The 25,431-nt window shown below is 46.3% G+C and overlaps 1 protein-coding gene across 3 annotated transcripts in view; it reads left to right on the top strand.

Annotated features, from left to right (window-relative positions):
• KLHDC4 (kelch domain containing 4) overlaps positions 1-24,986 on the top strand; it is a 48,696-nt gene extending 23,710 nt beyond the window's left edge. For all 3 annotated transcript variants that reach the window (XM_075008627.1, XM_075008625.1, XM_075008626.1), the window contains 7 exons: positions 5,784-5,876; positions 7,737-7,896; positions 14,247-14,316; positions 16,822-17,030; positions 18,622-19,030; positions 23,387-23,503; positions 24,398-24,986. In XM_075008627.1, the coding sequence (XP_074864728.1) occupies positions 5,821-5,876; positions 7,737-7,896; positions 14,247-14,316; positions 16,822-17,030; positions 18,622-19,030; positions 23,387-23,503; positions 24,398-24,573 (1,197 nt within the window). In that variant the 5' untranslated portion in view covers positions 5,784-5,820 and the 3' untranslated portion in view covers positions 24,574-24,986. The remainder of the gene's footprint in view (positions 1-5,783; positions 5,877-7,736; positions 7,897-14,246; positions 14,317-16,821; positions 17,031-18,621; positions 19,031-23,386; positions 23,504-24,397) is intronic.
• Positions 24,987-25,431: the final 445 nt, after the last annotated feature.

The raw sequence follows: 25,431 nt of genomic DNA, 5'->3' as shown, positions 1-25,431 counted from the left end.
ATCTGGGATGGTGATGCTATAAATATTTCAGGACCACATTTTAGGAGCGATTGCTTAGCATGGTTTACTAAAGCAAGCTGGAGCGGTCTCTAGTGATGCAGGGTTGCTGTCATGTGGGGTTTAATTCTGGGCTCTGCAATCCACACATGTTGATACAGTAAACTCTTTCATATCTGGCATTCTATCATCCGGGACGCTCAGATAACTGGCATTTGAACCAGAGGTAAATTTTAGTTATGTTCTCCATAAATACAATATAGTAAAAGTAAAGACAAATAAATACAGCCAATACAGCACATTTAGGCTACGTCTGTACAGCTGCATTCCTCTTTCAGAAGAGGCATGCAAATGAAGGAAATCGAAAATGCAAATGTAGATGGGGCTCTTTGGAACATAAATCCTGTCTTCGAAAGAACCCTTTCCTTCTGAAACAAAATAGGAAGCAGGGTTCTTTCGAAGAGGGGGTTTATTTCTGAAAGAGACCCATCTACGCTGCTTTCTGTCGTTAGAAAGAATCTCTTGCAGAAAGAGATTACGCAAATGAAGCGAGATATGTAAATCAGCATTTCATTTGCATATTCAATTTCCCTCATTGTCACATACAATTTCGAAAGAGGAGTGCAAGTGTGGACATAGTCTTACAGTGTACAATACTGCTGTTACTGGTAAGTGATTTGCATACATTTGTGTCTGTTTCTTAATATCTGATCTTGTTTTTTCTTTAGTGGTATGCATTGCTAGGTATACCTCTCTCTTATCCGGAATATTTCACTATCTGGTAACCTCCTGGTCCCAGGGCTGCTGGATATGAAAGAATTTACTGTACATTGAAGAGGGGATGGAGAAAAGCCATAAGGATGTTGGAAGGATTAGAGAAATACCTTAGAGGCTGTATCTACACAAGCCCCTTCCTTTCGAAAGGGACACGTTAATGAGCGGGTTCGAAAGATGCTAATGAGGTGCTGCAATGAATGTGCAGCGTCTCATTAGCATAATGGCGGCCGTGGCAATTCGAAAGTGTGGCTTTTCGAATCGCGTGCTGCCCGTGGAGGCGGGACCTTTTGAAAGGACCGCCCCCCCCACCAGTTTTTGAAAGCCCATTCTTCCTAACACCGGATAGGAAGAAGGGCTTTCGAAAACTGGGGGATGTCCTTTTGGAAAGTCCTGTCTCCACGGGTGGCGCGCGATTCGAAAAGCTGCACTTTCGAATTGCCGTGGCTGCCATTATGGTAATGAGGCGCTGCATATTCATTGCAGCACCTCATTAGCATCTTTTGAACCCGCTCATTAACATGCCCCTTTCGAAAGGAAGGGGCTCATGTAGACCCAGCCACAGTGGTAGACTCAAAGCGCTCCACCTTTTTAGCTTAACAAAGAGAAACTTACAGGGAGAAATGTCTAGCATGAGCCAATGAAGCTAGACACATTCGGGCGGGAAATAAGGTGTAAATTTTTAACGATGAAAGTAATTAACTGCCGGGACAATTTACCCAGGGTTGCTTTGGATTCTCTAGCACAGACTGTTTAAAAATCAAGATATGGAAGGTTTTTTTGGTTTTTGCTTTTCCCTAAATGCTCTGCTCTGCAAATTGTTTTGGGGAAGTTCTCTGCCCTGTGATGTGCAAGAGGACTGATGAGATGATCAAGAGGGTCTCTTCTGGCCTTGTGATCTGTGAAGCAGTCGTTGGAGTTCCGGGTATGTTTCAGCATGGCGTTCTCTGCATGACAGCCTTCCCCGCTCAAGCACCACTTGTCAGTGTTGCAGCCAGAAGGCTCAGCTGATGTAAGGAGAGGTGGAAGGGCGGTCTTGTGTTTTAATGGCATAGACAGGAAGCCAGGCTGTCTCTGCATGGGTACAGTTATCTTTAATGAGCATGAGCACATCATTTGAAGGGCTGATTTTCAATAAATTAAGCAGACAAATATATACCTAATTTGAGCATTCAAATGTGATTTTGTACATCAGTGTGGCAATTGCATGTGCAAATTATAAATTGGATGCACAACAGATTACCTGTGCACTCAGTAGCTATGAATATGAATACACTTATGGTATTTTTGTGCAAATTAGCAAGCCTTTTATACATGAATTTTCACTGTAGTCCTTCATAAACTGAGCCCTGAATAGCTGTGCCTCAGTTTCCTCTTCTGCAAATTAAGGTAAATATCTTTGCTTCATAGGGTAGTTGTGAAACTAGGTTCATTAGTATGTGAAATTTCTTTGAGATCCTCCGGATGGCAGGAGTTTAGACATCCCTAGAGGTCATCGTCATTAATATAATGGAAACATGGTGCAAGATTTCCCTTTCTGAGGGGAGAAGTAGAATTAGCCAAGTGGTTAATGGATTGTTGAGCCCAGGGACTGAATTCTGATCTCAGTTACATCTGCGTAAACACAAGTAACTCCACAGACCTCAATGATGTTATAATGAATTTGCTCTAGTGTAATTCAATTAAAATCCTACTCTCCGTGTCTAGGTTAGGTCTTGCTCTGATAAAGGTATTGAGAATTTACAGCTCTCTCCCACCTGGCTGCTTTGTGATATCAATCCACAGGAAGCAAAGCATTAATCATAGATCTGCTCATCCTGTCTCTGAAATGTGTTTCTGGACCACAAATCAGGTACGGCATAGGCAGGCACTGGGAATATGTGATTTAGGATTTACACCATGCACATTCTGAAACAGAGAGTAAATAGCATAGGCCTCTTATGCTTTTGCCAGTGCTACTGGGACAGATCGTGTGGGTTTCTGCTTGGTGATGTGGGTACTGTTAAACCTTCTGTCTCTATGAACAGTTGCACCTTTAGGCATTTGAAGCTTTTTGTTTTTAATCTCTTCATGGCTTTATTGGAAAATAATGCTCAAAAGGGGTTAAAAAGTGAAAGTAGATGATGCTCAAAGAGCTGAATGGGATTCTGATGTTGGCAAATAGTTTTTACATCTTTAGTTGCATATGGCCTTATTTAGATTATAAGCTCTTCAGGCAAGAGGAGTTTTCGTACCATGCTGCATTAAGATCTTCTAGTTTAAAAGAAAAAAAAATACTGCTACCAACGATGGTAGCACTAGTGTAGCCAAGACATCTATAGCCACTCATGGTTTTTAAACATTTCCCTGTATAGATCTGTTCTGAGCAGGGTTGGCTTGTCTACACCCATACTCCAAGTTGGAGTTGCACTGGTGTTAGCCATGGTGGGAAACTGAAGTTTAAAAAAAAAAGAAATCATAGAGAGATCCTGTTTCTTTGATGTTTATAGAACGTTATTGAGCTTGATATAAATTTTACTGGTCTTTGGTTTAGAGAGGTGTTTGAATGAGCAGAAAGTGTTAATAAACACTTACAAAATATAAAAGGTGGGTGAAATTTTCAATTTAAACCAACACATTCTGCTGCAAGGGGGTTAAATCCTGCAGTTTTTGTTAAATCATATTGTCTCTTGCTGAGTATGGATGAGATTTTCAGCTCAGAGAGATCTTGGCTCCTAAATGCAGAAATCCATTTGGGGACCAATTTAGTTGAAAAATCTCTCTGCAGTGCTGTTCTCAGTATCTCTCGGGGGAATCTGTGTCTGATTTTGCAGATTTACTTTGCACTATAAATGGAAGGGAATGGTTGGTTTGGGTTTTATGAGGTTTTTATTTCATCCTTCACTTTCTCCAGTGCCATGTTTTGAGGTGGAGAAGGTGGGGTTGGAATCCAACATGAAGTATGTGTATGAAAGTATTTTAAAAAACAATTCTTGTGTCTTGGGAGGATTTCAGTTTTAAATCAAATGTTGTCGACAGTCATTTAAGGCTCGTTCCAATGAGGTGCCTGTTAATTCCAGTAACTTCTTTTTAGCATCTGTTTTGCAATCTAAAGGGCAGCTTTTAGGGAAGAACTAAAATCTCTTGAAGTGCAGTGAAGTCACTGGGACTTACAGTTGACTTCACTGGGTTTTGGCTCAGGCCCCAGGAATCAAAAATATTAATTGTTTGGAAACCATGGAGTTGTTTGCACAGTTGTGTGTGCTTATTTATTAAGAACAGTCATAAAAATCAATAAATGAGTTTTTTACCATTCAGACATGGCAATTGGCTGCAGCAAGGACACTGACTTTAGAAACAGAGATGATCTAAAGGACTAGAATTGCCTGGAAAGCAGGGTTTTAGCTTATTGTAAACATTGATTTTTAAACTCCCCGTTAATAAAAGAAAAAGGCACCTTGCTCTGGGAAAATCTATTGGCAATTTCTTTATCAGAGAGAAGGGATATAGCGATTTTAATGCCTGCTCAAATGGAGAATGCCTTTAACAACAAAAGCTGAGAAAACTGCACCTCCTACTGCTAGAATAAAATATACATGAGAGCAATTTTAATTCACTTTTACCCACCTGCTACTCCCCTGATTGGGTTTTCTTATTCGCTGTTATCTGCGGAAATCTACCTTGGCTGTTTATAGCTATATAATACCAATTAAAGGATCGCAACGGACCCTTGAAAAGCAAGTGGCTTGCAGTTCTGTATTCCTTTAGGCTCCAATCCTACAAAGAGGCTCGTTAAGTGAACTTTATTTAAGGAGTCCTAGTGCATTCAGTAGTGCTCTTCACAGGCATGTTTGCAGGTCTCATGCCTTAGCAGGGTTTAATATGCATAGGTTTTCTCTATGGAGGCAAAGAACAAACAAGAAACAAAACCAGAAGTTTCGGTAAGAAATAGTGCTGGGCCTGAAGCACAGAGGTGTGTCTAGAGTTCCTAGAGTTTGGGGGTGTTGGTTTGCGCTTATTTCTAATGTGACTAGCCTGTCAAGGAAGGGCTCGCTTTTGTTAATGTAGGATATTTTTACTGCTCTAATTTTTTCCATCCATGTGTGGAATACATTTTGTTATGTGCACTGAGGCATGCACAGATATGAACCACCCATAGAAACACATGCTGGTGGCTGTGAGCACTCTGCCAATCATCTGGGCAGCACCTGAATCTCTCTTGGGTGGCTGACCAAGCCCTTATCTTACAGGGTAACATTGCTTTTCAGAAAATGTTGCTTTCCTGTGGCTGGATTCTTCCTGTAGCTTTTGGGGCTGACAGATGGGGACTTGGGGATCCAGGAAGCAGAAGCTGTAGGAAGGTCATGAAGGCTTGAAAAGAACAGAACATCTTTATCAATCTGTTTATTTAATGTCTAAAACTGTTATGAACTCTTTGCACTTCTAGGTGTCTTCAATCTTAGAAATTGAAAGTGATTTACGAAAACACTATGAAAGCATCTCGATTTTTCCTGTTAATTATTACACCCTTAGTACAGGTTGATAAACTGTGGCAGAGAGGATACATGACTTGACCAAGGCCCCAGTGAGGAGCCAGTGTCAGAGCCGGGATTAGAATTCAGGAGTTCCTGGTTTCTAGCCCTGCCCTGAGACTCTTCAACCATGCTGTCTTCTCCATCTTTTTCTCAGTCGTGGGAGTTACCTGCTATTCATTAAACTCTCCCGGAAAATTAGCTTCCTGAGTCATAACTCAGAAGGCTTCTAGATCTTGGGTAGCACAGAAGCTAGATGACTTAATCATGAGGAATGAAACGATTACTGCAAACCACCTATTATGCAAACACTGAATAGTGCAAAAACACACATATTTGCAAGAAAACTTGTATTTTATTAAGGTAGCGAAATTTTCCTGGCTCTCCTTGCTGTTGGAAGAGGAGCTGAGCGCCCTCAGCCAACTGCTGCCAATGTCTTTCAATAAAAATGAACTCTGAAAGCAGTTAAAGGAACTGATCAGTGCAACGCTTACATTTCAGGGTCACAGGCGGGCCGTCGGGAAGGAGTGGACATCGAATGGTAACCTGCAAGAGACAGTTAATTGTCTTTGGTGGATTCCACGAAAGCGCAAGGTTGGTTGCTGCAGAATTTACAGATTTTTATTTTATATCTGAAAGCAGCATGACAGTCCCATAGGCTGTTCTCCATCAGAACTGAGGCCAGAGAATTTCACCTGTTCATTCCTGTATCGACCTCGGTAGTTTATAGTTGAGCTAGAACTTATCTTTAGTTACCCTGTCCAGTTTTAAAGGTCTCAAGTGTACACCGCATTCTGCAGAAAGTTTTCAATGGTTAACTGCCATCACTGTTAAAGATTAAGACCATGTTTCCATGTGCCAAGATTCACCTTTCAGCCACTGGATCTTGTTATGCCTTTGCCTGCTTGGTTAAAGAGCCCTTTACTATGAGATATCTTCTCGTTAAGCAGGCATGCATAGACTACTAGGGGATTTCCCCAGCGTTGCTCGGGTCCTTAACTCAATTCGTGTTTGTTTTTTGGAAAATGAAAATGTCTGTGCTTCATTGAAATCATTGCTCTGGCGTGAGGGCAGGGACGAGAGGTTCAGTACACAGGTTACGCTGGTGGGAGAGGGCCGTCTCAGCCCTCTCTCACTGCAGTGGCTTGGGACCAGATGAGACGCACCTCTCCAGGGCCACTGCAGCTTTAGCAGGCACAGCAGGGAGGAGGGTGTGTGTGTGAGGGAGGGTGCGTGGCCCCCAGCTGGGGCAGGTCCAGGTTCATTTGTCCCTTGCGCCCCTCAGCCGGAGTGAGGAAGGCAGTAAAATGTGCACTTCCCCTCACTCTGTGACGAAAGGGAACAATCAGACAGTACTTAGGGTGAGGGAGGCAGTCCTAGGCTGGAGCAGAAAGGTCTGCTCCCAGCCAGCCCCTTTCGCATGCCTGGTGTTTCTGTCTCTTTTCGGTATGGTTTTATGAGAATCAGTCCAATTCCAGGCACATCCCATTGTCCTGGCACAACCAAACACTGACCTTGCTCTAAGTTATGGTAAGAGGAAGTTGCCTGCCAAATTTGGTGGTCCTGACTCTTATTATTAGGTCTTGAACAGATGATCTCACAGACAAGCAAACTCTCAAATACATATCATATCCGGCAGTCCCGGAACCTGGAGGTTGACAGATATTCAAATATTCTGGATAACAGAGAGGTATACCTCGCAATGCAGAACACTAAAGAAAAACAAGATTAGCTATGAAGAAACAAACAAAATGTGTGCCGAGTACTTTATTTATCAACAACAGGAGTATTTTACTCTGTAAACTTATACTGTATTTGCTGTATTTATTTATATTTCACTGTACTGTACTTGTGGAAAATGTAACTAAAATTTACTTACGGTTCCGGTGCTGGTTGTTTGAGAGTTATGGATGACAGAATGCTGGATATGGAAGAGTTTGGTGTATATAGCAGATGAGCAATCTCCCCTTTTGATTGGCAAGATAAATTATATGAAGGATAGGGAGTTTGAAGGGTATCTCTCTCTCTCTCTCTCTCTCTCGTTGTTTCTGATGATCTCAAACAGTAGTTAATCTTAGTGTGTGCTAATTTTGTTGTTGTTGCTCACCCTGTTTCTGGTTTAAATCACTGGGATTCTACTCTTGGCGTGGAGTCACTGTGACTACTTTGGAAGTAATGGTTAAATACGGAGCAGAGAATCTGGAAGAGGGTTTTTTTCCCCTCTTGTTAACTTAGCTTTGTCAGCAGCAGTATAATTTTTGTTCTAGCAAATTTAAATTTGGTCCTGTACATCGTGCCATTCTTTCACTGCGCTAGAGGAAATGGATCTGGTTTTGAAAGGTGTGACACACGAGGGGTTAAATTTCTTGTCCTCCCTCTTCAGTGCATCCATCTTGCGTCCCTGAGGTAACATCTACCCCGTGCTAAATGGCTGTCTTTGTGTGCTTTCCCCAGAGATTATGTCTATTACAATGATGTTTATTCCTTCAACCTGGACACTTTCACGTGGACCAAGCTGTCTCCATCAGGGACTGGCCCCACTCCAAGGTCTGGCTGCCAAATGGCTACCACTCCAGAGGGCAATATAATTATCTATGGTGGCTACTCCAAACAGGTAAGAGGCCCCTCTTGGTGACCTGGGGCAGTCAGAAGGAGGATAGCCCCCTTGTTATGGACCCCTAGCCTAGAACTTGGAAGGCCTGAGTTCATTCTTTGATCTGCCTCTGTAGCCTTCAGCTAATTAGACTCTGTGTGTGAGAGTTCCCTGTCTGGATAGGAGCGGTCTCCAACCTTTTCACACCCAAAATGACTTACTGAATTTAAGGGCATCCGGAGATCTATCACTCTCCTTCCCCCAGCCTCCATCCACTCCACCCCTCCTCACTCACTCACCCCCATCCTCACTCTCTTTCCTTTGGCTGGAGTAACGTGTGGGGGTGCAGGAGGGGTTGAGCGCTGCAGGTTGTGGGAGGGAGTTTGGGTCCAGGAGGGGGGTCCAGGCTGGGGCAGAGGGGGGTGAGGGGCAGGAGTGGGTGAGAGGTGCAGGCTGTGAGAAGGAGTGTGGGTGCAGTGGTGGTCCAGACTGGGACAGGATGTTGGGTGCAGGAGGGGGTGAGGAGTATCTGCCCTGGAAGGGAGTTTGGGTGCTGGCTCAGTGCTGGCACAGGGGTAGGCGTGTAGGCTGTGGCTGGGGGATGCACAGCAGGGCTCAGACAAGCTGCTGCTCCTGGAAATGCAAGCTGACTGGATGCTGGCACACTCTGTGTGTGTCCTCTGGGGGCGAGGAGGGGCAGGGGAGCTGTATGGAGTGTGCTGGGGACGGGGGCAATGTCTCAGCTGCCTTTCCCAAGGCTGCAGAGAGTGTAGCCACTGCTTCCGGGTGCAGTGTGCGGCCAGGAACAAGCAGCATCTGGGAGGTCATGGCCTTGAAGCGGTTAGGGCTCAAGCTATTTGATACCCAGGCTAGAGACCACAGCTGCCAAAACTGGAGTTGGGAGGACTTTGAGCTGCCCTGTGGCCTGAAACTTAAGAGGCATCAGTAAAGGATGAGCCTCTCTTGTTTGGCACCATCGCACCTGAACGGTGCCAGGTGAGAGAATTTTCCAGACCACGGGAGGTCAGTATTGTCTAGCAGCATTACCAGCACTCCCGCTGCTTACGGGGCTCTCAGAAGACATTTAGGGGTAAATTACAGCCAAGTAACAGCACAGAACACTGCGAGCCAGGACTGGTGACTGCAAACAAACTTTATGGGACCACGGGAAATGGCCACACGCCCAGTAAGTGGTCGTCCAGCTAAGTAAAACCCTGCTGGATTATGGAGTTTAACCTATCAGAGGGGTTCAGCCAGTATCAGTATTTCCCATTATTGTTCAGCTTGTGGGTCACAGGATATCCTTCCTTGCTAATACCCTCTGGCCATGTCATGCCATGTCAGTACAACACAAATGCCCAGACTGTGCCCACGCCTGTCTCATGCTTCTGAAGCCAGCTAGGAAGATGTTTCTGCTCAGCCCCATTGCCACTAAGACAGCTACATTGTGGCCGTCGTGGCCATCAGGCTGTAGTCCCTGGGATGTGCATAATGCTGATGGCATGGAGCACGGCTAGTTTGCAAACTCAATCAGCCAAAAGGAGACCTTTGATTGGCCCCAGTCTTGCTTTGCACCTGCTTCTTGTCTCGTTAATCAAGGTAATTTATACAGGGCCAGTCCTTTGGGCCATATGTCTTCACTGACCAAGTGGCCCTGTCTCCATGCTGGGCGGCAGGAAGTAAATATTTCATTGGTCGCATTGAGCAAAAGGCTTCTGCCAATGCTTTTAATCTTTATAATGCAGACGGAAGCAGCAGGGGCTGGGTTTTACATCTCAGCAGAAAGGCATCTCTTCCAGCAGTGCGGCATCGGGGGAGGAGGGTGCACTCACTGTTCTTCCGATCTGAATAAATGAGCGAAGAACAGAGGAAAAATATTCCAGCTTTATATTTAGAAACATTTGTGCCTCCTCCTGGCCCCGCACTCGTGGCTGCCTCTTTTTGGCTGCACATTTGTTTTAGTAGTAGTAGCAAAAAGGAGGATTTTTCTGCCTGCACAGGCTTTGTCCTGCTCCTTCTTTTCCTCCCCTATTGCTCCAAAGACTGGGGAGCAGCAGAACCTGCTTGCCAGATGTGGTCCTGCAGGCTCCTGAAGGCAGCTGGGGTTGGGTTGCGTGGAGCAACCCAGGGAAATGAAAGCTTGTGTTTTGTTGTGTTAACATCGGCTACTGTGCCATGCTGAGCTGCATTGCAATGTTGCCGGGTTACTATTCCTTTAGGAATTTGGGAAGTGAATAGTGTTGGGAGGTGAGCATTTTTCAGCCTGGGGGGGCCCAAGGTCCACGTGGGAGTTGCAGGGGGATTATGAGGTTATTTTACCAGGGTCACGGCATTGCCACCCATACTTCTGCACGGCCTCCAGAGCCAGGAACCTGGAGAGCGCTGGTTGTAATGTTGGCCGGGTGCCCAGCTCTGAAAACAGCACCCCGCAGGAGCCATACAGAAATAAGGGTGGCAATACCACACCCACGTTGCCTTTACTTCTGCACTGCTGCTTTCAGAGCTGGTGGCCAGCGAGTGGCTGGTGCTCAGAACCCAGCGCTGAAGCTACCAGCAGCTATGCAGACGTCAGAGTAACAGTACTGTGACCCCAACCTGCAGCAAATCTGTTTTGGGGCAGGGCCTCTACAATTAGCAATACCCTGAATTGTCAGATTTCAAGACATGAAATCATGAAGTGTACCATCTTTTAACATCCCGTGTCTGTGACATTGACCAAAATGGACCATGAATTTGGTGGAACCCTAACTATTGCAGCGTCCCTCTACTTAAGTGTATTCTGGCAAATGTTCTCTTTCATTATCGTGCAGACTAAAAATTGCAGAGAATACTTCTCTGGCCCCTGTCATCTTCATGCCTTGAAAAGTAACTTATGGGGGTCCTATCAGTTGTCTCTAAGTACACAAAAATCCTGCTGGATAATTTATATTCATTCTTCACCCACTGATCTTAGTTGTAAGTCATTCCCCTGCCCCCCCCCCATTATATATATATATTTTTTGGCTTTCTTTTTTTGTGTGTCAGAGAAAGAGCACTGCAGCTACCGCTTCTCAGGCTGTTTTAAAGTAATGAGAGTGTGTGCTATTGCTAGGCAACCTTAGTGTGTCTGACTAGAACTCTGAATGCAGCTGGGAGACGTCAGGAAGCTAATATTGCTACACCTCGCCAGTGAATATCGGCTAGAAACCACACTAGGGCACCTTGTGGGGGAGAGATTGTTTTGAATGCACCAGAGTACGCCTTAGTGTAGTGCATTTTAAGGGGTAGTTTTCGTATGTCCATAAGAAGCAGGTTAGATGGGGCTCTCATTGAAAGGTTCACAGGTATGAAATGCGATTGTCATCAGTTACAGAATCTGGCAAATTTCGAAAGGTTCTCTCCACATCCTGGCCTAGACTCCTGTGAGTTAAACTTTCAGCCAGGGTCTCTGATTTTGCAGTTCAAATCAGGGAAGACAGAAGAGTTTCAGTGACTTAGCCATCTGATGTTGTGAATTCTTATCCCATTTGTAAACGCTGGCTCCCCTCTGTGACCAAGTCACTTCACTACTCTGTGCCTCAGTTTCTCCTTCTGCCAAAGGGAGATGAAAATCCGGAACACTGTCCCTTGCAAAGATGGAGGTGAGTATTCATTAGTGAATGTTTGCGAAAAGCTTGGGATCTGGAAAGATCTCATATTATGTATGAGCTGTGGATGCAAACATAATGTTGAGATGTAACATACTGGCTACGTCTACACTAGCCCCAAACTTCGAAATGGCCACGCAAATGGCCATTTCGAAGTTTACTAATGAAGCGCTGAAGTGCATATTCAGCGCTTCATTAGCATGCGGGCGGCCGCGGCACTTCGAAATTGACGCGCCTCGCCGCCGCGCGGCTCGTCCCGACGGGGCTCCTTTTCGAAAGGACCCCACCTACTTCGAAGTCCCCTTATTCGAATAGATTTCAGTAGAATAACAGTGCTTGCTTGGTATTGTCGTTGAAAGAGTGATTTGAAAGGGAAGGGCATGTCTTTGAAAAACAAGAGCTAGTAACTCCCACTCCACCTCACTGATCTTTTCCAGTCCATGAAGCATTACCATGTTTCATAGACAGTGTGTTTACTACAGGGAGCCACACGGTTTTCAGATGAGAAATAATGCAATACTTTATCATAGGCCTTATGACATCCGAGCAGACAGCGCTTGGAACACATAATCCAGTGGAGGGCAACCAGAATGATGAGGGGGCTGAAGTATATGACCTACGAGGAGAGACTGAGGGATTTGGGTTTATTTAGTTTGCCGAAGTGAAGAGTGAGGGACAATTTGATAGCAGCTTTCAACTTCCTGGAGAGGGGCTCTAAAGAGAGTGGAAGAAGGCTGTTCTCAGTAGTGACGGATTACAGAACAAGGAGCAGTGGTCTCCAGTTACAGTGCAGGAGGTCTAGGTTGGAGATTAGGAAAATCTATTTCACCAGGAGGGTGCTGAAGCACTGGGATGGGTTACCTAGAGAGGTGGTGGAATCTCTGTCTCTAGAGGTTTTTAAGTCCTGGCTTGACGAAGCCCTGACTGGGGTGATTTAGTTAGGGTTGGTCCTGCTTTGGCCAGTGGGCTGGACTCAACGACCTCCTGAGGTTTCTTCCAGCCTTAGGATTCTATGATTCTGTACATTCGAGGTAGGGGGATTATTCAGGCCTGCTGAATCCAGAGCATAGTACATTTCTGGGGCAAGAACTAAACCTCTGAGAGAAACAAATTTATTTGATCTCGCAATGTTCTGTAGGAACAGGGGATGTTGTAGAAAACAAAGTATTTGCTAATTAGCAACTGGAACTGAGGCTCAAGTCTTTCCTGAGGCTCTGCACGAGGTTTTGGAGAAGAGGGTCTATCCCAGGAAAGCTCATCACCTAATAAATTATTTTGGTAGTTTTTAAACTGCTGTGTGACTGCTGTTTTGTTTTGTTCGAATACAGACTTACACCACTACCTCTCTGTTACTACTGGAGATATTTAAGAGCAGGTTAGACAGACACCTATCAGGGATGGTCTAGATGGTGCTTGGACCTGCTGAGAGAATGGGGGACTGGACTTGTGACTTCTTGAGGTCCCTTCCAGTTCCAGTTCTAGTGTTCTGTGATTCTATAGGCCTGAGTCAGTCTCCTGAATCTGAAGACTACTGAATTTTCAGCCAGACCACCCTGGCTTGGGCCCACTTCCCACTGCTCTCCCTGGCTTGTTTGCAGAGTGAATGTGGAGCACACGGCGTGTTGAATGCCACCACTCGGGGTGGGGGGGGGATGAGAAATAGGAGCTCAGACTGAAGGATGGGTGGCAAATGACATTATTAAGAGACCTCCCAGGGTGGCATTGCTTACTCCTGCCTTCAAATCATACACGTTGCTATGAGCACAGGACTGCAGGAATTGAAAGTCTACGGAACAAAAGTGGAGGAGAAGAATGGCATTTAAAACATGCGGCTAATTACATTTGCTGAGATCCGGTTCTTTTCCCACTGTAGTCAGTGGGAGTTTGCTGCTGCGTTCCATAATAATGGGGTTGGGCCCCTGGATTTATGCGATTCAGCAGAGAAAGTTGATGGTGAAGGCTCTCGGAATGACTGAACATTTGCAGTGACGGACATAGTCAAGGTGTGGGGTGCAGAAAGCTGCCCTCACGCTGGTGCCTGATATAGCTGTCCAGGGCCATGTAGGGAGCTGAGTGATCATGTGGGAACTGTGGCGAGTGTAATTGAACATGACTTGAGAGAACAATCACAGAAGTGCCTAGGAAAGCTTATGCTCCAAAGTATCTGTTAGTCTATAAGGTGCCACAGGACTTCTTGTTGTTTTTGAAGATACACAGACACCTGTCTGATACCTCTAAGGGATGACACTCTCAGCTGCTGCTGTGCCTTCTGACTTGGAATCCCAAAGGCCTTTACCAATGCTAGTGAATTGAGGGCCATAACTCCCCTGTATCATCACCCCATTTCGCAGATGCGGAAACTGAGGCACAGTGTTTGTTGCTTGCCTGAAGGTCTCAAGGGAAGTTTGTGGCATTGGGGGGAATAGATCTCAGGTTTCTTGATGCCACAGTGATGCTTTTCCTTCTCTGTTTATAAAATTTGTCACTACCCCTTCTGGCTACTTCCTTCTTGTCAGCTCCATCTTGAATGGCCACTGCCTCCTTGGAGAAGAAGTCATTGCGCAAGTTAGTTAAAGGCTGGGGGTCACTGACTGGCTACTGCCTTGCCCTTGGTGTTGTGATTTGCAAGTGTACAAGCTGGATGTAAAGTGCTCTGCCTGCCCGGTACAAGGCCACAGAGAAGCAGGCATGTTGGGCCATTACAGTGTGTTTCATTTTGTTTATTTATCCTTCACTTCTTTGCAGAGAATTAAGAAAGATGTTGACAAAGGCACCCTGCACACCGACATGTTCCTGCTGAAAGCTGAAGGCCTAGGTAAGGGAGAAGGTAGATTGCCACCCAGCAGCTGGAAGACACAGCAGGGCGTCTTGTGGTTGATGCTGGTGCTCTTTGATATGCCAACCCCTTCTTTCCCTCTGCATAGTAATATAATCGTTATCATCCTAAAAAGAGAATGAGGAAAACCGCCACATCGCTGAGTCCGCTTGGGTGCGAAGCAAACCCAGTGGACCATTTCCCCCGGACAGATTGATTCAAATGTCTGTTGTTTCTGGGAGCAGATGGAGATTTTCTACCCAGATTCTTGTTTTAAAAAGAAAAGGAGAAGACAAGTTGGAGGGGAGGATGAGATAAATTGCTCCCCCCTTGAGCAATATATGGGGTGTTAAGGGACAAACCTTTCCTCATCCCTGCACGCAGGCAGCTTTGTAGAGGACAATGGGGGAGGACTCCCTAGGCACCCATGGCTATACAGCATCCGTTACCATGCTCCAGAGCTGCACTAGATTTTAGAACATCAGAAGCCCCTCTCCATAAGGGGTTGAGCACGTGCCGGCCTTTCTCCTAGCCTGCTGCCCCACATGCCAGGGGATGAGAAGGGGAATGCGGTAGGGTGTGTCATGGCTACTCTTTGCTGCGCTGCCTTTGTGTACAGCCCACGCCAAGTGCTGATGCAGGTTTTGGAGTTGTCATTAGTACCAGCCATGACAGGTGTGTAGGGCGAGCAAGCTAGCAAGTCCAGCGGGATAGGAGTAGGGCTGAGTTTGGGTTACCAACCTCAGAGCACAGTTTAGGACTGAATTCCAAGTGCTCCAGTGTTTAGTGGTGCCCAGATTTTATCCTGACTCAGCCCCAGGTAGCAGTGTGTGTTTCTGCATGTGTCACCTCATCACAATGGGGTGGGGCGGTCCATTACTCTGGGTCAAGCTGGCCATGGTTAAACCTCACTTTCAAGCCCTAGAGACCAAAGTGTAAGAGGCTGGCTCTCGCCCTCGTATTGTTAGGTGTGGTGACTGATCATCTGAGTCTTCATTTGCGCATGCAGTTAAACCCCCCATGCTGTTTTTCTCAGTTGACATTCTCTGTCCATGGGGAGGCCTGGGCCCAGCTAGTTGAGGGGATAGGAAGGGCTGTGTTATAAGTTAGAACTGCGTTAGTAGGCTCCCTACCTTACAGGCTGCTGGGGCTTGGGGTGACTCAGAGCCTTGGAAAAGTTTTGTAAAAGTGAAAACAAAATGCTGTTTTGGATTTTTTTTTCCCCTGACAAAGATGTGGGCTATCTGTTCCCCAGAACAGGATGTACCACTCTGAAAACCAGGCCCTTGCTTGCTTTTTTGTCAGTACAAGATCTATATCCTGTGCCTACAGGATGAACGACTCATATATCTCGTAGGTGTTTCTCCATCTCTTGCTATTATGATCTTTCCTGCTTACTATGCACTAATCACTGTCTTTATAACTGAATGAGTAAGCTGGATAGGGTTGTCAGATTCACAAGTAAAGGCTTAATCCTTTCTCTGTGCACCTTTCAGCAATTCTCACCTGGATGGTCCCAATCTAAACTCAGTCCTCTCCCGAAACATACAGGTTAGGCATGTTTCTCTTCAGTGACCAATTGCTGGGATCTTAGAGGATTCTGTGTTGCATTACTGCTAAAGCCCACTCAGTTCTGTATAGGTTATTATATATTTGTATCTAGCATTTCAATGCTGGAATGGAACTGCTAAAAATTTGGGTTAGGTTTGGAGGAAGGGGGCTTGAAATACAGGCTATTTTCCACCCTTGGGTCCTGGTTTTAAGTGTGACCTGAAGGGTGAAGGCTCTCTTGAGTCAACCTGGTATGTTTTCCTGGAGTTTAGAGCACTTGAAAGGCTGTGTAGACATTAGCAACACAGGCTGTTTTCTGCTGCTAGAAGAGCCCTGGATAGATATGAGTATGAAGCATGATTCCCAATCACCCCTCAAGACACAACTTTTTTGTATTCCGGAGCCAATAACCCACTTGCCATGTGCTCTGCAGTTGAAGGTCACATTGCAGCCAATATGGCATTATATTGCAATATGGCATTCTAGGCGCAAAAACAGAGGAATTATATCCTATCTTGCTAGCATATTACCCATGTTCTGAACAGAAATATGGACTCCTCCTTTCCTTAAATGCATGCATGCTTTTTATTATTTCCACCTTTTCCCTACCCCCATTCCGAAAAGCCTATCTTGAAGACGGTTTTGTGTATTCAAGAGCAGATGTACAATTTTTAATTGAATATGCAGTTGCTTTCGGAGAATAAAGAATGGACAGTGAAACATATCGAGTAGCTGGGTGATTAAACTGGCAAATGCAAATCATTGTGATTAACATTATTTAAAGAAATTGCTGAAGACACTGTACAATAGCTAAGGCAACCAAGATGGGTCAGTGAGATATCTGCTGCTATTGCTGTAGAATTAAAGGGCTTTTGAAGTTTTGAAGCGACTGGAAGTTTCATCCACCCCGTGTTAATTGACTTTCCTGTTTTCCTTCTCTTTGCCCATTATCAGACAAGTGGGTATGGAGTCGGCTTAGCCCATCAGGTGTGAAACCCACTCCCAGGTCTGGCTTCTCTGTGGCAATAGCCCCCAATAATCGGTCCCTTCTCTTCGGGGGGGTGCATGATGAAGAAGAGGAAGAGAGCATCGAAGGAGACTTCTTCAGCGATATTTATTTCTATGATATGGGAAAGAATCGTTGGTTTCCTGGACAGCTAAAGGTATTAGAAAAATATATACAATAAACTCTCCGTGTTTATCTTAGCCATGGATTCTGAACCTTCCCTGGCATATGACTTGCTTATGGTTTTAGATCTAATTCTGTTCCGTGTATAGTTACAAGTCACAACTTTTTTGCAAATTAAAGGTGTATTTGTTATACTAAGGTAGCTATCTCATTGCAAAATCATTGTGAAAGCAAAGCACTGTAGCTTTTACCTCAGTGTAGCTAGCCAAGGTGAATCCCTGGACATAGGGAGGTGAAGTTAAGCTGGACTAGTTGCGCTGAAGTAAAAAGCACCACGACAGATTGTACAGTGAGATTGCTAACCTGTTCTAAAAACATGCCTCTTTCTGAAGTGAAAACCTGGCCCGTAAGTGGGGATGGAGGCGGGGGGGAATAGAATGTGAAACCTTTAGAGCTGTTGCCCCAGATTTTTGGCATTGCTTCTTGTTTTCAAGGAGTAAATGAGGTGCAGGTGACTGGACTCAACTTCCTTCCTCCCAACCTCAATCTGTTCTCAAAGAGGGAAAATCCACCACGTAACAATAAGCAAAGCTTTATGAGCAAGTTTGCTTCTGATTTCCGGGCAAACTGCCTTGCAGCCCTTTCATACAGCACTCTGTGGACCTGGAGGCAGAGCCATCCCATCCTGAGGGTGGTTCAGGGCTGCTGCCCCAGGTGTGGTTTGAAGGGTCTGTGGTTGTGGCCTTAACTATCCTACAGATGAGTCCCAGGGAACTACCTGGGGGGAGGGATCTGGTGCAGGGCAGATGCAGGAGTCAGCCCCCCACCAGTCATCACCATTACAGGAACTGGAGCAACCCAGCACCTGACTCCGCTCTGCCCTGACACCACCATCTCCCAGCCTGCTGCACTCATCTTCTCCGCAGCAGCAAGAAACAGAGTGTCTGGGCCTCAGGATGCCCCATTTCCCACTTCCACAGAGAAGCCAAGCGCAGCAGGCTGCTAGAGCGTGGTGAGACAGAGCAAAGCAGGCTCCTACTGCTATAGTGAGTGCAGAGAGTGGCAGGGTGACTCCTGCTCCCACGCCAGGCCAGGCCCCCGCTGGCTCGCATTGCTGGGGGAAACGCTAAGGGGGCGGAGCAAGGGCATGAAGAGGCATGTCAAGGGCCCTGTATCTGGGGCACTGTGTGTGTGTGGGGGGGGGGCATCTAGGGATGGTCCTGCCCAGAGTTTTTCCTACTAATTGAGAACTCATTAAGCATCTCAAAATGGAGGGTCGTTGTCTTTTTGCGCAAGCTGCAAACTGGTGAGATCTCTGTGTACATGTGAGTGAGAGACTGCACTGGGTTTCTCTATCCCCAGCACACTTGGCCGTATTAAAGAAGCAACACGTGCCCACCACAGATTTTCCTATTATTCCCTTCACAGCTAGTAGAGCTGTCATGGCTTTGATGGAGTGTGTGCCCATCTTCTGAGAGATGTGGCACTAACAAACCTTAACTGAATCCCCAGATCGCATCTCAGTGCATTGTCTTCAGCCCTGTGCAGAGCATTAGCCACGCTCTACGTCAGCGTTGTTCAGATTCATGGTTGCATTCAGTATTCTGTGCTTTTCCTGTCAATAGGGTCCTAAATCTGAGAAGAAGAAACGTAGGCGGGGCAAAACAGCCGAGGGAGAGGGTGACGGGGAACCAGAGGCGGAGAGCCAGCCCCGTCAGGGCCCAGTGGAGATCGTGAAAGAGGTGGTGGCGGAGGATGGGACTGTCATGACCATCAAGCAGGTGGTCTCTGCCCCTGAAGTGGAGCCGGAGAGGTCTGAATCCGAAGATGAAGAGGAGGCTGGGGATCAAGCCTCCGGCCAGCAGGTGGAGCCGTGCCCACGTTCAAACGCTATGCTGGCTGTGAAGCATGGGGTTCTCTATGTCTACGGCGGGATGTTTGAGGTCAGGGACCGCCAATTCACCCTCAATGACCTCTATAGCATCGACCTCCACAAGATGGAGGAATGGAAGGTCCTGGTGGAGATGGATCCAAGTAAGTTATGGCTGCGGGTTAACCCTTTCCTGTGCATTTCGGGCAATTAGAATACCCAGTGCCGGCATCCATCCAGCCTGCTCATGCCAGCCCTGCAAGCACCATCTCCAGCAAATCTGGCACCTGCACTTCCCAGAAGGGCTCTTAGGGAGGTGGGGTTTTCAGCAGTGCCGTGAAAAATGGCGCGGTTTTCTCCATCGCTGAAATTAACCCTTAGAACACTGGCCTTTTGCAGAGAAGCAGTAGCTGGAGAAGGTGGCGCATGTATGAATGTCATTACAAATCCACAGGCACCAAGGTGCTTCACAGTTATCACCATGCAGTAGACAGTGGACTTCCTGGTGACTGTAGGGACAAACCTCAGTTTCTCCTGCTTTGAAAACACACGCCCATGAAGTTTAAGGGTACATCTACACTTAACGGAAGATCAACACGTTGGTGGTCGATCTGCAGGGATTCGATTTAGCGCAGCTAGTGGGACCATGCTAATCAAACCATCAGGGCTCCACCGTCGACCCCGCTATGCCTCTCTGTCGCAAGGAGTGAGGGAAGTCAATGGGAGACTTTCTCCCATCAACCTCCTGCTGTGGGGACGACACAACAAGTTGATTTCCACACAATTCATGTGGCTGGACTTGTGTATCTTTTTCATCCTAGTGTAGACCTGGCCTAAGCTGCAGGAGAATCTCTCTTAGCTGAGAGCAGTAGAAGTCCTGTGGTGCACAGAGGCGTAGTTCTGGTTCCATCCAGCCTAGGGTAGTGGATCGCTTACACAAGCATAAGTGTGCACACATGCCAGTTAATTACAGTATTTATACCCCAGAAGGTAGGTGGAGTGACAGCTAGGAGACTAACTGCATTTGCCTTGCTCCTTTAATTGCACCCGCAGTCTGTGCCTTACTTCATCTCGCCCAAGATGTAGTCGAAAGTCATAAACCTCTGAGCAGTTTTCAGATAGCTGTCATTTTTTAAAACTACTTACCACAGAACATTTCTTTTTTCGGTCTCCCTCGCTAAGATGAGGTGTTTGAAGGTGCTGGATGGGCAAAACTCATTCCTGGACTAGTGGCTGGTTTAACATCAGAAGGAAAAAAGAAGGAACTGAGAATAATCTCCCCGATGCTGGTGGACAATAGGATATCACACCTTAAAATCAGAGCATTATCATGTGCAAATTCATCCTGGTTTAGATAATGTTGTAGAGTTTTCTAAGCTGGTTGGTGTCATGTTTTTTCTCTCCCCTCGTGGGATGGACAGCTAGACTCCTGGAGTTAAGGAGCTGGTCTTTGGAGGGCCACAAATAATGTCAGTTAAAAAAAAGTGCTCAGATTCTTGACGTCACTGTAGTTCAGTTAAATAATTGTGATACGAACAGACTGCATGGTGATATGTAGTGTAGGGGTTTCTTTGCCAAGGGGTGTGTGTGCGCGCAGAGGAGGGTGTACTTATACAACCTATTGTATTAATGTAGATAGAATAAAAATTCCTGAAGTGTTGACATAACATCATCACTGCCCAATATTAAACCTTCTTACACAAGATTCAGGGTTTTCTATACAGCGACTTCAGCTTGCTTAGCACCACAGCAAACACATCATTAATATCCCTGTAACTCTTATTAAAGATACAGAAAAGATGGAAAAAAATAGTTAAATCCTTTAAAATGTAAAGTATTCACTAAGACATTCATTTTAACAGCATCTCTTGTTTCTTTTGCTTTGCGTTGGAGAGAATTTTAAAAGAAGACCCTTGTCTGATCAAAGATAGTAATGGAAGGTGAACCTCTCTAATCTGGGACTCTCTTTTCCTGCAAAATTCGTAATCCTGCATGATTTTAGTTAGCCGGATAACCACTTTTCATGGGTGTGGCCAAGTTTTCTGTGGTCCCATAAATTTTGTTTCCAGCCGCCAGTCCTGGTTCTCAGTGTTCTGTACTGTTGTTTGGCTGTAATTTACCCCTGAATGTCTTCTAAGAGCCCAGTAAGCAGTGGAAGTGTCAGCAATACTGCTAGACAACACTGCCCTCTGGTGGTCTGGCAGATTCTCTCACCTGGCACCAGCAGGTGACAAGAGAGGTTCAACCTGTAATTGTCCTGTGGGGCGAAAGAAAAGTTAATAACGTGGCGCGGGAGCGCTTGCTGCTGCTGCTGTGAAAGTGCCGTGTTTTGTCCCAAGTGGTGTTTGGGATCAGCTGGAGCTAGAAAAATTGACAGTGTCACCTGGGTGTCTCTCTCTGGCCTGTAGTGGGCAAGGCCTCTCTCAGGATTAGGATGAGGGAGATGGGAGACCCAGTGGTTGGTGGAGGTAGCAGCCCTAATGGTGAGTCTCGCTCTAGTAGTCAGTTTTCCTCCCAAAGTCTCTTTCAGGGGCCCGAAAAGGAGTGGTGGGTGAAGTTGTCCACCCCTCGTCATGTTGTCTGCTAATTATGCCTAATTTCCAAAATACCAGTTTTGGTTCTCCAATTTCCAATCTCTCGTGTCCCTTGTTGACGAGGCATGATCTTAACACAGCCCTGGTGGCCTTTTTGTTTGGACACGGGCAGTTCTTCTGTCTCCTCGTCATGCCTTTGCCCATCAATATCTGTCATTAGAGGTCGTTGTGACTTCATCTGATGGATTTTCACGTACGTTTTACTGCTGAGCCAACGGTCTGGGTCAGTTTTTTGGCCCAGTTATCACACCAGGCTCCCAAGACTGTAGTGTCTGAGAGCCTCACAGGCTTTTACTGTATTTATCTGCAGAGCAGCTCTGAGGCAGAGCCGGGCTCCCGTCTCCATTGTATCGCTGGGTTAGCAGGGCACAGAGGGTATGCCTACGCAGCTAAGAACCCCAAGGCCACGAGTCTCAGAACCCAAATCTGCGTTTGGGCTTCCGGGACTCGCAGCGCTGTGCTAAAAACTGCTACTAGATGTTCTCCCTTGCGATTTGAAACCCCACCCCACTTTCTTCAGAGCCTCCTGGTCCAGCCTGAGCCAGAACATCCACCAGGGCTTGGGGCTTGTGAGCCTGAGTCTGTAGTCCCAGCTATGGAATCACTGCTGTGGGAGATTTTGTCTGTGAAGATGTACCCTGAGGGCACGTCTGTGCTGCAGTTACACATCCAAAGGTGGCCCATGCTAGCTGGCTCTGGGGTCAGATCTTGGCTTGATTGTGGTGTAGAGGTGGCAGCTCATGTCCTAGGATCGTCCCACCTCAGCGGGCGCTTGAGCCCAGAGTCCTGTCTGTGCCTGAATATCTGTGCTGCAGTTAAACAGCAGGAAGGCTTTTAATTGCAGCAGAAATGTGCCCACAGAGACTAAGTGACTTGCCCAAGATCACACAGGAAGTCTGTGGTGGAGCCAAGGACATGATCTTTCCTCTCATCATTGTGTATTCATGTGCTGTCTCCAAACTAGGGATTTTGTCGTTCCTGTCTGTGGAGGGAACTGCATCTTTGCCAGACGGGGAGTGAGAGAAGAAACCACACCCTCCCATCATAAATGAAGAAATTAAGCCAGTTGAGGTTAAGGGGTTTGCCCAAGTCCACAGGGACAGTCTGTGGCAGAGGTGGGGTTTAGAACTCAGGGGTGTCTGTCTGCCTCTCCTGTGCTCCAGCAGCAAGTCAGTGCAATAATCATTAACGGAGCAGGTTTGTTTTCTTTCCCTCAGGCGGGAAGACTAGAGAAGTTCTGACATAAAATCCTGTTCTCAGAGCCGCAACGGGAGTCTCTGCAGCCAATGTCCTGCCTGCTTTCATTCTCAGCCTAAAGTTCCTAGAATTCATTGGCAGTGCACCTGATACGCTACGGGCAATCACAGTCTTATTCCAGTACTAATGCTAAGTGGGGACAAATCTCACCTAAGCTGACAGTTTTGCAGCAGTGGTCTCTTTAGTGCAACATGGCAACAGGTGAATCATGGCAGAGCAGATTTCAGTCAGGGCTGTATTCGTCAGACTGCTGGCAGTGAGCTGCTTCTGTGCAGAACAGAACTAAATACGGACTAGATGACTCCATACAAGAACCTTCCCTCACCTCATGAACTCCAGTTGGCCGGGCTTATTTATGGTGGGATCACAAATTCTTCCCTTGCTCCCCAATTATAAAGAACATTTATGTCCTTTCCTAATGGTCCCGCATTGTTTCCTGAGTGTGTTTCTTGTAAAACTGGGATTTCCCTTCTCAGCTTCATGCATGCTTATAAACCTTCATCGGCAGTTCCGAACTCGATCTCTCATGGTGGCTGAGCTGCAGAAGAGCTGCGTGATGACTGCCAGGGTCTGAAAGGTGGACACCTGTCTTCCTCTTTTGTTCTCCCTGAAACAAGAGGTTTATTGTGTGTGGTTTATTCATTGTGCATGTTTGTTTTGCTGTTGAAGAAACACAAGAGTGGTTGGAAGAATCAGAGTCGGACGAAGAGGGGGATGATGTGGAAGGTGCAGAAGGCGGTGAGGAGGAGGAGGAGAGCTCGGATGAAGAGAGTGAAGACGAGGAAGGTAATTACGCTAAAAGGAGTGAGAAATGCGCGTGGATTTGTAGTTGTTTGGGGTGGTTTTTGTCCCACATCTGCAATTTTGGCAGCCGTTGTTCCAGTTTGCAACGTTCTAGAGGTTTCCGCCTTGCCCCTGATTTTATGATGTGTCTTCAGATGCTACAATAAATCTGTTAGTCTATAAGGTGCCACAGGACTTCTCATTGTTTTTGAGGATACAGAGTAACACGGAGACCCCTCTGATGCTTCAGAACTTGACACGGCTGTGCTTTATTAGCGATTGAAGCCAGCTTTTAACAGCACCCTGAGCTCACTGGGATTTTCCAGCAATAAGAAGCTACGGGGAGTTTAGGAACAGGCAATGGCAGTTTTTCACCTTCAGGGCATTTTTACAAGTGCCGGTCTTCACTAAACCCTTGGAGAGGGAAGTGTGTCAGGGATCAGTCTCACTTCTTTGCAGTCCCGTGTTCAGACCACTACATTCTATCTCTGTCTCAGAAGATGCAGGGAATTGTGCAGGTCAGGGTAGAGGTACATGTAGGCACAGAATGGGGATATGGAGTGGGGAGAGGGCATGTTTCAGATCTGGACTGAGGTACTGGAGATAGATGTATGCACAGGATAGATATGCTGTGTGCCTGCCCAACCAGCACTGCAAAACAGCAGTTTGAGCTTTCAAAAAAATATTTTTACTTCCATAATACATTCTGTCCACATTTGCCTGTGTCCTGAGGAGAAAAATAATTTTCCCTGGCTTTCGATAGTCGTTAAGCCATTGCATTTACATATGTTAGCAGCAGTGTCCTCTCAACTGGCCAGCACATGGGCAACCAGATTGCTTTTATCAGCTGACTGTGACTTCTCTCTTCCTCTTCGTTTCCCTCCTGTCATGTGCTAGAAGAGGAGCAGCACCCATCTGTTCAGCTGGATGAGAAATACACAGACTATCTGCCGAGGACAGAGCAATACTGGATGAAACTAGCCCGCCGCAATATGGGTGCTGAGGCAAAGGAGAAGAAGGTGGTGAAATTAGCACACGCAATGGCAAAGACTTTTTATGACGGGTCAGTGTAGATGTGCCTGTTTACGTGTCTGTGGGTGCAGACACATTACTGGGACAACGGCCAATTAAAGCAGCCATTTCAACCTGATATACTGCTTACTTGGTATGTCCTCTAGGTTTCAAGGGCTCCTGGCTGCTACACAAGAATGTTGTGGGCTGCCCAAGCTTGGCGTGCCTATCTGTTAATGGTGTATTTCTGCCATTCTCGGGCCTTAGTAAACAGGACTGCTGGCCGGGAACGTGTTCTGCTGAGACTTGAATACATATTGTAAATTTGTGGACAGCTGTTTAAGTTGGGTGAAGACAGACTGCTTAATAGAATTGGAACATCACTTGTGGTTCCTAGCCCTGCCGATATCCCTCATCTGATCGGGGCTGGGGTATGATTTTTTTCTGAATTCTTTCCTAATAAAGTTGTTTGGTTGAGTCATTTTGGTTTTTTCCCCCTTAATTAGCCCTTTTAATTTCTAATTTCTCTGCACTTGACTTGCAAAAGAAATTTGGAGCTGGAGACTTCTTCAGATCCACCAGAATCCCGTTAATCACGCCACTGATGTTCGTTTTTCTTACTGGCAAAATAGACTGTGGATCCTTTTAAGGCTCACATTCACAGCGGTCCCATTTAGGACCCTGGCAAATGCACTCACCTTCAGTTTTAACTGAGGATCTCTGTCCTGGTGCAGGTTTGCTGTCCACAGATGCTCAAACAAATTGACGTGGATAGCCTCCTGGGAAATGATGGTCAGACTGCTTAGCCACTAAGCAGATGTCTAGATTGCAGGCTTCTGTCGGGAGCCCGGAGGTCTCCCAGCAGAAGTCTGGCACTCCGGGAGCCTTCTGCTGACATCCCAGTCATCCTCATTCCACAA

The sequence above is a fragment of the Carettochelys insculpta genome, chromosome 14, assembly GCF_033958435.1.
Source record: "Carettochelys insculpta isolate YL-2023 chromosome 14, ASM3395843v1, whole genome shotgun sequence".
Taxonomy (NCBI): domain Eukaryota; kingdom Metazoa; phylum Chordata; order Testudines; family Carettochelyidae; genus Carettochelys; species Carettochelys insculpta.
This window is presented reverse-complemented; position numbering and strand designations above follow the sequence as displayed.